The 14,199-nt window shown below is 41.2% G+C and overlaps 1 protein-coding gene across 2 annotated transcripts in view; it reads right to left on the bottom strand.

Moving 5' to 3' along the window:
• Positions 1-14,199, bottom strand: part of LOC308111355 (3',5'-cyclic-AMP phosphodiesterase 4B-like) — a 45,262-nt gene extending 31,063 nt beyond the window's left edge. Inside the window, exons 1-3 of one of the 2 annotated variants that reach the window (XM_080466218.1) lie at positions 13,976-14,199; positions 11,486-11,540; positions 2,555-2,693 (exon numbers count right to left, since the gene is read on the bottom strand). In XM_080466218.1, the coding sequence (XP_080322344.1) occupies positions 2,555-2,596 (42 nt within the window). In that variant the 5' untranslated portion in view covers positions 2,597-2,693; positions 11,486-11,540; positions 13,976-14,199. Of the gene's footprint in view, positions 1-2,554; positions 2,694-6,837; positions 6,995-11,485; positions 11,541-13,975 lie in introns of those variants that run through there. The other variant, XM_080466217.1, reaches the window with a different exon arrangement.

Genomic DNA, 14,199 nt, shown 5'->3' with positions numbered 1-14,199 from the left:
ATAAATACATAAATAAATGATCTCAAATCAGGCTGTGTGGCTGCAGAGTCAAACAGATGTGGACAAAGTGTTGGTGAAGACGACGCAGTTTTATTGGCTGCACAGCCTCAACGACTCTCAACTTCTCTGGCATACGTCCTCAAAGCCTTAAAGGAGGTGGCTATAAATCGGGTGGCTCAAAGAGTAGCTAAATCTCTAACACCACCGCTCTATGTAGTGACTAAATTATTGAATCTTGCAGCCAAAAAGAAAAAATAATATCAGCTTTAATTATTCAGTTGTTCTACATTCTCAGTCAAGGGTGATTCAGCACTTCAGATATCTGGACTCTTATTTGTTTTCTGCTCAAACAAAACATTTTCTGTGGCAGACGTTACAGTTCTGGATGCTCATATTAAACAATCTTCATCACAATACCTAACACAGGTTTGACAAAACTGCTTGATGAGTCTTGCTTTCCTGTGAGTTAAATGTTGTCCCGCGCACACTTGGATGGTCTCCAGGTACTCCAGTTTCTTAACGAGGGAAAATTTTTTTTAGGACAACTGATGACTTTATTTTGCCGTTAGAAACCATGGAAGCCAGGATGTGTGATCCCCGGTCTTTGTTTCTAGTCAGCTGAGGTCGGCTCCAGCGCCAAGTGACTTTAAGTTAACTCAAGCGGTATAGAAGAGGAGTGGAAGTTGAAGGAATGCTAAAATATCAGCAGATTGCACCGATGAAACAGAAAAAGTAGAGTCCTGTTGGCTCAGATTGAACACTGAAATAAATCAATAAATAAATAAAAACATGACTGGAGCTTTGCTATGTTGGATTTCCAAATCACTGAGCTTACCTGTTGACTAGTAGTCATATAATCCATTTGATACAACACCACTGGGGACAACGTTTTGAAAGTAATACCACAAGAAATATGTTATCACTTGCAGGTAGTTCTAAGCAGTACATAGACCTCCACAATTCAAGGTTTTCTGACTCCTGCAGAATGCTGGAAAGTGAGAGTGAGTTTAGATGAGCTGACATCAATTTATGAATAATTTTTTCTGAAATGACTCTTGGCAAAAAAAAAAAGAAAAAAGGGGGGGATATGAGGTGAATGTTAAATTACATGCATGCACTTTGTGGCTGAATGTTGGAAGTGATATGCCCAGGGAGCCAGAAAGATAAATTGGCTTTTTTTCTTTCTCAAAACTGTGACATGTAAGTAATTATTGTATTGGAGCTCTGGGGAAACACAGGCTAAAAACAAAAAAACTAAATAAAACATGAACTTATAAAATAGGTTCCCTTAAACACAGAAGTGTATTGTTTCATCATATTTCCTGTGTAAGTGTCTTTGACACTTTTTTACTTTTCCTATTTATTGAAAAATGTTGCCAAATGTTGTTTGTTCACACTCGAATGTGACGAAAACATAGTCACCCAACTGACAGGGAACAGATTATTATATAAATGTTGACTACAAGCTGCATCAGAGTTTGGCATCGAGGTGCGCTGTGCAGGAGTCAGAATTGATCACACTCGACTACCCCCTGCCGCAGGGCCAGACTCGGAGCCCACGGGTGGTTTTTCATTCGAGTTGGAAGTGTTGTGCGAGTCTATCGATTCAACTCCATTCATCCATCCATGTCATGTTGTCATGAAGATATTTCTGATTATCTGACTAGTTCACAGGCACACCCAATGATAAAATGAGCTGAAATATTGAGAAAATGATGATAAAGACTGATTTTTGGTGCTTGATATTATAACTTTTACTAAGAACGATCATTAGAATATAACAATGGCTCGGCAGCAGTACATTTTGGAGACGTTAGTGGACGATGGAAGCCCGTGGAAGCAGACAAAACTTTTAACAGCGAGCATTAAACTTGGCCTCTGAGCTCCAGTTGGACAATGTCACAGTAAATGAGCTGGCGAGGCGGCCCAGTCATAAACACCAGTGGCATGAAGGAGAAACAGATGGGCCTCTCTGTCAGATCCCCATCCTTCTCTGATCCTTCATTCCATGCAACTAATATCCTAAAGACTCCCTGTGTGAAATGTGTTTTTTGTTTTTTTTCAAACACCCTTCCCACACTTCTAATATCATTCAACTGTTTGTACCTTTGTAATGCACACACGGGCACGTGCATACACAAACATGCACACACTGTCCTTAACCATCAAGTCACACACGTGCACACACACACACACACACATACACACACACACACACACGCCATCTCCCTGGCTGCAGTGTGTGTGTCCTGCCGATCTGTTGTGTACAGTACAGTCATCTGTTTATGAGTCACTGACCACCGCTAAGACATACTGCACCTCACTGCCAGTGCGTGTTCCCGCTAGAGCTCACTGTAAATTTATTTTGGAAGAAACACAAGCAACCAAGAAAATTCACAGTAAGTGTGAAAAACGATTTTTGACGATGCACTTTAAAAAATAGAAGGTAAGATAAGGACATTCAGATTGAAGTTAATTCACGTCTGGCCGTGTAATGAATGCAGCGATCGATTCATGGCTGAACAGATGGACGGTTGGAAAAATCAGCACTTACGTCACCCGGCGTAACCCCGTGTGCACTCCGGCTCTTCTTCATTTTGAGGGATGCTCAGCCAGACTCTTGTGTTTCTCTCTGTGTCAGATCCTCGGTCTGAAAGCGCAGCTCTGTCCAGCTTCTCCTTCTCACAGTTCGCCTGCACATGGAAAGGAGGGGGGGAGACGATGTTAAAATAACCAGTTCGAAAAGTTACTCTTCCTCCCTCGCACTGATCCTGTCTATTGGAACACTTGGGTTGTTGTTTTGACTGTGTACACGGAGTGAATTATACCACTTTGGAAGAAAAGTCATCCAGCCCGGCCTGTTGTTTTGGTCAGTGTTTTCAGGTTTGAGCGAGTGCAGTGTGGTGGGATGAACACTTTATAGAGAATTCAAGAATCCAGCATAAAAGGTGAGAACCATATGGCTGACCCGACTAGCTTTTTTTAAGGACACACTTTTTTTTCTAAACCCATTTGATAAGGCCACCATATCTCAGGATCTACATGAAAAACTGAATTTACAAACTATACATGGACTCAATTTATATAGAATATAAGGCAAATCCATGATGATCAAGAGAAAAACTACTAAGAAATTAAATGAGCCTGAAACATTTTCACTTCCTGAAAGTATTCATAAAAGAAAGTGAATCGGTCTATGAACTTAGTCAAAAAAAAAATAAAAAAATTCAACATTTGATTGCCATCACTTTTGTAAGGCTGTCTACACTCTGCAGAAAACGAACACAACTGAGCCCAAACATTTGGATTAGCACTGACAGGCCGAGACAACCATGACTTGGTACAGTCACCCCCCCCCCCCCCCCCACAATATAACTTGTGATCATTCAACTGACACTTTTGTTAAAACTCCACTCATCACATCAAAATGTACATTTCCTAGTGAATTAGTGTGCGAGCGCACCTGTCAAACTAATGATACTCTGACGAAGAAATGTGATCCAGTTCAAAGACAGTGGATCTGAAAGATTTCTATTTCAGCTCCATCTGTCAGCCTGACTGTAACGTCATGAATTATAGAATGACCACAGCTGGAGGAAAGATCGCCATGAGTTAGACATGAGTGACTAATCTATGTGACACACACGAATCAATACTTTCCATGTCACTACTGCTTTCCTCTCACTGCGCCTCCCATTCGGCAAGCACTCTGCCCTTGCACTGAAGTCAGTGTAGGTGTGATGCTGAGGGCGTGTGCGGCTGCCGCTCTCCAGCTGCTGCCAAGTCAAGTGGCAAGAAAAGAAAGATCACAGCTGCTAACAACCTACCTCTGCCTGCAGCATACAAAACCAGCATCTATAGGTGCCGTGTGAAAGAGGCTCCGGGCCGTCTTCTGTTTCTCTGAACAACAATGACACAAAAGGTGAAGCCAATATGGATATGCAGTGTTGGTAGCATCTGTGAGATAACTCTTAATGCCCGGCTGCTGGCTGAAATGTCAGTAGTTGGAAGAAGTTCTGAATAATGTATGAGGAAGGATTTCTGTGTCCGATATAGGTTTCTAAAGAACACCAACTCTTCAATAGTTTTCCGGAAGAATCATAAAAGAAAAATCCAGTTGGTGATTATTTGATGCTACGTTGCTGCGAAAGCATCCGACTATCAGCAAAACTAATGAAAGAAAAAGTGCAGGAGGTCACTGTGTTTGTATGCCAAGAGACCCTTAAGAGTGTACGTGAAGCTCAAAGGCTCCATAAAGGGTCACTGTGTAGCTGTTCGTCTGTTCGAGGCCGACTCCCATGGCTGCTTGTTAGAAACAAACGACATGGAAGAAGCTCCATCAATCCATCTTCGATAATGCTTCATCTGACTTTGGGCTTCTGGAGCCAATCCTGGCAGAGACTATGAGCAAAGTAAGGAGCTGGAGCCGTCCGCGGTCACAAGGAAAACAGTGACAGGCAATCACATCATCATTCATGCCTTTCAATTTATAGTCACCTATTGACCTTGATGGCACATTGTTTTGTGGACTGTGGAAGGAAGCGGGAGGACCCAGAGCAAACACATGCACAGTGAGATAATGCAAACTGAGTGGCCAGGCTGAGAGCCACTGCAGCACAGCACGGATAGACAATTAAATCTAAAAGCAGGAATGCAAAATGATCTCTATAAACTCAAAATTAGTTTTTTGTTTTTTTTTAAGCCAATTGAAATCACAAGTGGGTTATTTTTTTAAACATCCCATAACAGCTCAGTGAAAAAGGGAATAAATCCCTCCCGATTGCTGATCAATACCGTGTTTATGTAATCTGTCAAGTTACACTATTTTCGAATACCGGCTTCAAATGTTTTTTTAAACTGCAACTTTTCTCTTTCACAGTGAGGATGAACAGATATATTTACCACTGAATCAACATTTGAAGCTGTAATAACATGTACCAATAATACTTTCAATTGATCTAAGACCTCCGAGCCCTGGGTGACACTCATATATATCTGATCTCTGACCTCGTAAACTGCCTTTTATTTCATTTAATTATGAGGTAAAACCAAAATTATTTAAAAAGATAAATAAAACACTGAGAAACTAGATTTAACAAAGCCATAGTGGTTATTTTAAATTCTGTAAACGGAACTAATGATCGTTTCAGCGTAACCATGTTCTTCGTGTATCTGTATATGTGTCACTCTCTATGGGAGCATGTTCTGTGAGAGCAGCCTCAGGTGATTTTCATCATTCATTGATTTCTCAAGCTTTCACTGAGAATTTAAGAGTTTGTGAAAATACTGTTAAGCATGTCTTTAGAAATTTGGGTAAGTCAATGTAGGGCATAAGGAGAGCATGTAATCCCCACAAAGAAGTCTTTGACTGCTAAACATTAGGCCTGTGTGCTGCTCCTAATCAGTATTTGTCCATTTTCAATTTTATCCTAGTTTGAAAAGCTTTTAGCGATGCAACTGTGCCTTTTAGACTCCATGTTTCCATAAAGATTACCTTTAAGTCTTTTCACCCAAAATGAACAAAATATCACTGTATACTAATTAAGCCAATTAAAAACAAAGGTTTGTTTTGGACATTTTCAAGCCAAGCCTCCTACGTGCTGTCAGACTGTAGTGAAAGTGATGGATTGGTCAATAAATGTAAGCAAGAAATGAGTGTTTTAGACTTGAACCGTGGCGTCTCAAACCCAGGAGAGCACTCAAATCAAACAAGATCTCTGGACAAAAGACGCTGAATTGTAATTGGACTGCTGATCCAATTCCTCCAGGAATAAGCATCAAGTGACCTCATGTTTGCAGGCCCAGCAGCAGGTCATCCCCCAGGCAGCTATCTGTACTTCTACAAATAATTGGTTGTTGAGATGACGTGGGAGACAGAATGCGAGGCATGAGGCCACACTGGAGGGCAGATTTTGAGGATTGGGTTTGTTTTTAGAGGAGAACACCAGGGATCAGTGTGTTAAGTGTAGGTCATCACAACAGGAACAAAAACAAAACAACTTCAGTCTGCAACTCAAAGACATTTAAATACGCCCGTTAGTATTTTCTCAATTTGAATATGGGTGCAAATAAAGTGTTAAATAAAGTACTCATAAATGCTGACTAAGGTCTTTCAGTCAAGCACTTGCAGCAAAGCCTTGTATTTTAAAAATGATCAATTTTCCTTTGCTTTATTCTGTTACAAACCCCACTCTGGCCTCATGATAAGCAGGTAAAGGAAGATAAAACTTTTTTTTTTTTTTTTTTGCAAAGCTGTGAAGGTATTTATTTCACCTACCACACAATTACTGACTCTATCTAATACACAAAAGGACTTATGTTCCATGCTGTGAATTGTACATTATGACCTTTGGACGACTGGTCTGGTGAAATGATCTGAATGAGCTTCTTTATCTCTGTAATTTCATTAATTATGCTTGTTTCAAACATTTCACAGACCAAATGATAGAAAGGTTCAAATTTGCCACCAACTAATGTTCACACTGTTTTACAGGTCAGCCAACAATTTTCACAGCAATGATGAATTTCATCCCTCCGACCAGTGAGTCAATGTCACATGGCTCGCATGTCCAATGGAGAGCACTGGAAGCTGAGTCAATGGCGCTTATACATTTAACAGCGAAACACCCACACAGAGGTACCTCTAATGGTGCCAAAACCAAGATAACTGAAGACATGATGGCTGGAAGTTTGACAACATTACATTTAGTCACCATGTTGTCCAGCAGTGAGAGCTTCCAAACGCCTCGAACAACAGGAAGTGAAACGGATAAATCATTTGAACTGTTAAACCGAACGACATACTCCAGGATTGTTATGCAAATTGGTGTGACTTACCGTGATACACAGCTGAAAAGAATCTGTTTTCAAAATAAGTCTCCAAATACTCGTTTATGAAGAAGTAAACGGCAACGATTACCGTCACGAATGGGAACCACAGCTGCTGACACAAGTGCAGAAGATCCTGTTTTAAGGTGGAACACGCCCACATTTCAGAACCAGCATGACAACTATTTTATTCACACCTCGAGAACAGCATGTACACTGCTGGCATAACTCAAAAATACTATGTATCCGAGCAATTACATATCCTTAAAAATATTCACCTCTAATTCTCAACACAGCTCTGGGATTACTTTTTTTTGCTTACCTTAAGTGACTTTAATATAAGACTGTGTCTCCCTAGAGACACATACTCAAGATACAATATGGTCTCCCTTTGAATCAAATAAAAAACTCAGAAGGCCAGTTGGGAAATTAAACTGAGCTCGAGGAAACATCTCTAAAAGTCAGCGTCTATATTTATTCTGAGCATTGAGACATCAGTATTTCATCAAGCAGCATTTACAGGGAAACTTTTTTTTTTTTTTCTGATTGCAAGCGCTTTGTTTATTACTCCCATCCAAGGTTGAACAATAACTATCCACAATCCCTCGAAGCAAACGCAAAAGAAAACAGAACTGGAGACGAAGCAGCGACTCCAGTCCGCCTCTCTTCTTGATCCCAGGTCACATATCGAAGTGCCGGGAGGACAAAGTCTCCAAACTCACTTTCATCTTTAAATTACACACAGTGGAGCTGCATGAGTGGCTGGACAGTGTTTGCCTTTTGCTCTGTCGCTGTGCTTTTTAGAAAACCGAGGTGGTTTGGTCTAGTTGCTGCCATCAGTGGAAAACTAAACGGGAAGAAGAATGGCCAGGAGAATAAACAGTAATGGATAACTGCTCTTAAGTGAAATCGCACCGTAGAGCACAGGGTTTACCTGCTGAACTGTGACTTTTGTCGACAATATACACAAGAGCATTTACCCACTTTCTTTTGTTTTTCTCCCGGAGCCATAGAATACTTACAGAAGAACTCGAATGAAGGCATACGTAAAACATCACAGTATAACTATGCTTACCCGGGCGGCAGTCACAAATTCAATACTGTAAACTGGGTGTCTTCATTTTATTTTTCGAATTTCTAACCAATCGATGCTAAAATTTCCATTTGGCCAGGAGCCAGTTAAGATCAGCGCAACTTACAGGAATTCACAGTGTGCTGAATACGATACACAATCAATACGAGCTTGGATGCTGTCAGCGCAGAGGTTAGAGAGTTAATTTTGGATGGAAAAATAATTGCTGCACACAACACGGCCTGAAGGTTTTAGGCATGCACCGTTTTCTTTCTAATCTTATCCATCCTTCCCACGCGCTTTGTGTGGGCATGCAGGGTCTGCACACGAAGCAGCTGTTGCACTTTATACAGGTGTCCTCGGACTCACAAAACACAGAACGGCATCGACATTTAAAATGATTGTGCCAATACCCATGACTACCTATTTTAGAAAGTTAAGATTGTATGTTACAGATTGTAATTCCAGTCCAGGCTTGGGGGGATTTGTGTGCTTACTTTGCATGTACTCCCTTATGCATGCTTTGGCTTTTCTCGGAGTACTCCAGTTTCCGCACGCATTCCCAAAGCATGCATTTGAGGTTTTTTTGGTCTGGTGACCCACAGTCAGCTGGGATTAACTCATGAGCTCAGAAACGTAAATAACACGATTAAGCAGCATCGAAGATGAATAAATTGACGGCTGGATGTTCACATTTGACCTCTTTACCTTTCAGTACAGTAAAACGACATGATCCTGAAGTAAATGACACCGACAGCTGCCACACATCCGATTGTGCGGCAAAATAGACTCCTAATAGTTCGTGCCAGTCAGCTATTTGGGACCAGCTTAGTTGACTTACCCACATGTAACTTTCTCAGAGACAGTAACTGATAGTTTTAACTGTTAACAGGATGAAACAAGCTCGTTACAGAAAACTGCAAACCCCCCCCCCCCCCCATCCTCTTTGAACAACCGAAGTAACTGATTAAGTATGCAAATAACTATTTCATTATGAAACTCATCAGTACAGTGCCGACATTAAGACAGAGGCTTCTTTGCCTCAGGGCTCGAAGTGAAATTTCAAAAACTAATGAAATAGCTTATTAAAAACTACTCAAATGCTCATCGTATTCAAAAGTATGAGCTTGGCACGTATTAAGTGCCATGAATAATTGTATTCTATAATTATATAAAGATGAAATACGGTTAACAGTCGAAGGTACTAGATAAATATTTGATGACAACCTTGGCGAAACACAGCAGTGTGGCTGTAAACATAGAGCAAACTGTGATCAAAACATTGCACAGCATATTAAACAGAAGCTCGTATATCTTCATGCAGCCACAATAATATAATAGGCTTAACAGTTACAAACCATTTGTAACAACTGACACACTGAAGGCATGAGTGGAATCAAAATTAACATTAAACGGACATCAATTGGAAGATGTTGATTTACTTCTAAATGTTTAAATTCTTTAATATAGTAACCTAAGCAGACATATAAATCAAGATCCTGCGACTCGGGAAGATAATAGCCTCCACTGTGACTTTGTTTTCATTTTTCGCTGACATTCGCATTGGAAAGTAGATTCCAGCAGAAATGAGATGATTGAGCACTGAGAGGAGTTTGTTGAGGAGGCAGAGAAACAACACAGAGATTTGTGGCAGCTGTAAGATGACGTCACTGTGGAGGCCACATGCAGGGAACCCACTGCCCTACTGTACACACACAGAGAGGACGGACACAGAGAAACAATGTGCAGGCCAGGGCCTCTGAGCCCGAGGCCATTCATCCAAATGTCTCATTTTGGGGGTTCTCCTGCTTTCGCATCATGTGCTTGGTTGAGTAAAATCATGGAAAAGTTGCTCGATCCCTCTGGCAGATTGTGTCAAGTCAAGCGTCTCAACAAACCGCGTGAAATGGGTTAAAAGAGTCATGGAACAAACGCATAAAGAACCAATAGTGTCCCGTTTCTCGGGAAACTAAACGACAAACAAAAAGTGAGGAAGGGCAAAAGGGAGGTAATTATTCTTTCCAATTACATAATATTCAATTCCAAAAAGCATTCCTATCTGTCAAATCTACACAAGTTTCCTTAGGTTTTGTGCAGAATTTATATATTTTAACAAAGGAGACCTCTCATGTGATACTGACCTGCAGATATCAGAAATGATGCTGAAATTCAGATTTTTTTTTTGTTTTGTGAGATACGAGATACGAGATAGGTGTATTACTGTTATTATTCTGGTTATTTCTGTGGAGGCGTGCTTGGGGACGAGGCTGAGAGTGGTCGTGGTTGTATACAACTGTATTGTAGCATCAATTCGGGAGCTTTTCCTGTGTGTCTTAAGATATGTGGCTTGAGCTCCCTTGGGACTTGGATCACACATATCTAAGTGACAATCGTTTTGAAATTCAGATACTCGTTTGATTATATCATCACAATGTTTTTGTTGTTTTTTTTATATAAAAAATAAAAGCTTGATCTATCAGGAGGTTTTAATGCCACATTACTGATCTAAAACAGACCAAAACCATTGCAGAGAACAATAAAACAATGTCAAACTTCAGCTGTGACTCGGAATGAGTCACTGTTTGATTGGATTTGTTGAAAAAAAAGACCAACAATTTAGAGGGAGTGTCATTTTGTGAAAGAAAAAAAGAAAAACCTCCCACACACACATATACTAATCGTCCCACCATATTCAAGATGTCCTTGTTTAACACCCACTGGGGTAATGTGGTCGAGGCGCTCTCTGTGTCAGCGCTTTATGCGGTATCTATTCACTAAAAGAAGAATTCATGGCTAAAAAGCATAAAGCTTTCATCATTAAAAAAACAACCCAATGATTTGGAGTAAGGCAGTAACAGGAGGCCTGGCAGATTGCAGAATTTACCAGTTGGCGACTTCAGTGTCAACAGGACTACAAATCTTTGAGATGACGTGTGCAGCTGAATTGGGTCGTCATACGGATCTGACCTGTGCTCCATGGAGACGCTCTACACACTGAAGAGAATAAATCATGTGATCCACTGCCTATTTTGTGGATAACGTCACATAGAGCACGCATGATAATAAACACAGAATACACTTCCTTTGCCTTTAATTATACCAAAACTCTTTACTGCGGCTTCAAATAAAGACTAATGGTTATTAAATACTGTGGTGTCAGATGTATTAAAAAAAACAGCGTAATCGGCCTGTTGTACAGTTAAGAATGATGAATGACACATTCAAAGGTGTTCATATGTCAAAGCATAATTTTGAAACCATTTTAATAGATATTGTTGGCACAAATAAGTAATTACAATACTGTGGGGTGCAATGGTGGCTCAAAACTAAATACTAAAATGTACATTAACTGTGAAATTTCACTCGGCTAAACAAGAACACGAGGACACAGAAAGCCAAGAAAGTCTTTGTCAAAACGTAGCAGGAAATTCAATTTTCCACTTCTGATCAATCACACGAAAAAATGATCCTTTCACCTCGAAGACTTGTAAGGAAATATACACTACACAGTCAGCAACAATGCTTGAAGTAAGAATTGATCATAGCCACAATAACGCGGGTCAGATACTGAAAAAGGAAACTCACGAATGAAGCGGCGGCGACTGGAGGAGCGGGAAATTCTCGTCAGCAGATTGTCACACTGAACAAAAGAGAAGGGATGGATTACAATACACATATCACATTGCACAGCAAAGATTTCGAAAATAGTTACTGACGACAGTTTCTTTAGCCAGTTGAAACTACACATTTCATCAGAGATCAGCGACAATGTCTGACAAAATCTAAGGAGAACTGTACTTTTTGTGGAAAAACCAAGCGTCATTTTCCAAGATTTCTCCTCAGACAACTCTTCATACCTGTGATTTATGATAAAAAAAAAATACTTTGAACAATGGTGGATATCCAATGTCCACCATGCCGTTGTAATAAAGCCAACATTCGGCGCTCATGCAAACACACGATTGAACGCAAACATGCGTGCACACAATGCTTTCAGGATCCACGAGCAGCTGGATTTTAATCAGAGCTCACAGTTAAACAAACACTCAGGCAGTCTGAAATCACAGAACGCTTGGAGTCGGCATAGTTTGTATTCATCAGCTGGAAACGTCAGTGTTCCCCAGCGGAAAAGGCCAGTATAGTAACCAAACCACCAGTGACCCCATCAAGCAGCCAGTAAGCGAGTCATCAGTCTGGCAGCTCTTTTTTAACAAGGAGCTGGATGTATGCGTCCTGTTGTTACAGCACCGACCGAGAATAAAAGCCCAGTGGTCAGTTGAGTTCACACCCCAACACCAGACCAAACAAAAGCTTTGAACTGGGCCTACGGGGAAAGGCCGCTGAATTTCAGCCGTGTAATCTAACGATATGGAAATGTTACCTCAGTCGCTAAAGAAGAGATGATATGAGTGATACAAACTACGCAGAGCTCAAGCAACAGTTAAGACTTTATCAAAATGCGCAGAAATGATCAGAGTAAACTGTCAAATGTCCACGAACCAGGTGATGATATGCAAGTATAGAGATACAAACATTTTAAAAGAGAAACCTTATCAGGCTTTTTTTCCATTTATAATCGTTACAAGAAAGTGTGTAGCTGAATTTATTTACCCTGGGGCAGAACAGAAGTGTCGTGGTTACACGCTCACCTCACAGCAATAATGTCTCACGTTGCGATTCCACATTAGGGCTGAAACCCTTTCTGTGTCTTGCTGTTGGGATTTCTCCAATTGGCTCTTGAAATGTAAAAACATGCAGTTGTAGCTCATTAGTGTCTATGAACTTCATTAACCCTTTGTCGGCTGGGATCGCCCCCAGCCCTCAACCCCCCCCCCCCCCCCCCCCAGAAGTCGTGTAGAAAATGCATGGATGGGCATTTCATCTATATAATCAGCATTCACTGTGAACACTGCAATTACAGTTAAAAGCCTGTATACCACCACAAAAAACCCCATGTCAGCTCAGTCTGATCATGTTTTTTGTGTTATTTCAACCAACGCACTGAAGCAATGAAACAGAATATTTTAGATGTTTCAGATCCTTGTACCATCTGCTTGATTAACTTCTATGCTGACAAACGGTGCTCATTTAAATTCAAAAAGGTTCAGCCCCAAAACTCAGTAAACGGCTGGTGATGAATACACGGCCATCCTCAGTTTACCTCAGTACAAGTCACATTGGAGAATACTACATTGATTCATCCAGCAGGGTGAAATAGCCTCACTACTGCCATCAATTTGGCCTGACCTCGTCTGACTCAATCTTCATTGTTAAATGGACTGACTGATGGAGTCACAAGCATAACAAACACTTGGTTGATGGATCAAACTTTAACGTTTTAACGACCCCGGCAGTCCTTCACGCCCGCTACACAAATATTCCCTTGTCACCACCCACATGCCAATTGTCCCGCATAAAGAACAATGCTGTGAACTCACTTGTTTGTTTTTTTCTCCTGCAATGTGAGAAGTCGGTGAATGAGAACGTGCTCACCTTATTCCACCTCTCCATCGTACTCCACGGGAAACCTTTCTGCGGGCTGCTAACCATGGCAACACATCAATGCCATTGAAAAGTGCCTCAAACAAACAAACAGTACACTGATAAACACGGAGCTGTCAAGGGGGGAAACGAGAAGGACACAATACAGAGAGGAAGCAAAGCCTGCACACACACACACACCTATACACACACACACACACACACACGGGAATCTGGTGTGATTTCAAACCAAAAACTCATTATTCTTATTTTTTTAGTTTACTCGAAAACAGGCGACTCAAATAAAACCTGCCACCTGAACGTCATAAAACAATACTTTTGCAAACCACCTTCGGGTTTTTTTTTTTACGTACCCTGCGTGCAACAAACTCTTCTAATCCTAATCATTTTGCACACATCAGAAATAGAAAACTTCAAGGAATGTTGCCCGTGGGAATGGTTTTCGTTTTAAAAACAAAAAGGGGAGACAAAGCATCCACTCGACGTGCTTTATCTTCCTCCCGTGGGAGCGTGAAAAACGTTCCACACCGTGTCTGCCCCAGATTCCCGGGAGGGTGAAATGCAGTCTCTTACCGGAGCTCGGTCACCGACGCGCGGTCGGCCAGTGTTTCGGTGTATCCTCGGGTTTCTCTCTCTGCTCCGCCTCGGTGGTTGGCGCCCCCCTTTTTATCGCATCCATTTGTGCCATTCGCGCTCGTTCCCCTCCACGAGCCCGCGGCAGAGTCGATTGGACGACGTAAAACCGTCCGTTTACCAATGGCTCGTCAGCGCGCGCGCTCTGCTCCACATCGTCCTGT

Source organism: Lipophrys pholis (assembly GCF_963383615.2).
Source record: "Lipophrys pholis genome assembly, chromosome: 1".
In the NCBI taxonomy this organism is placed as follows: domain Eukaryota; kingdom Metazoa; phylum Chordata; class Actinopteri; order Blenniiformes; family Blenniidae; genus Lipophrys; species Lipophrys pholis.
Note: the sequence above shows the minus strand (reverse complement) of the source record. Positions and strands in the feature narration are given on the sequence as shown.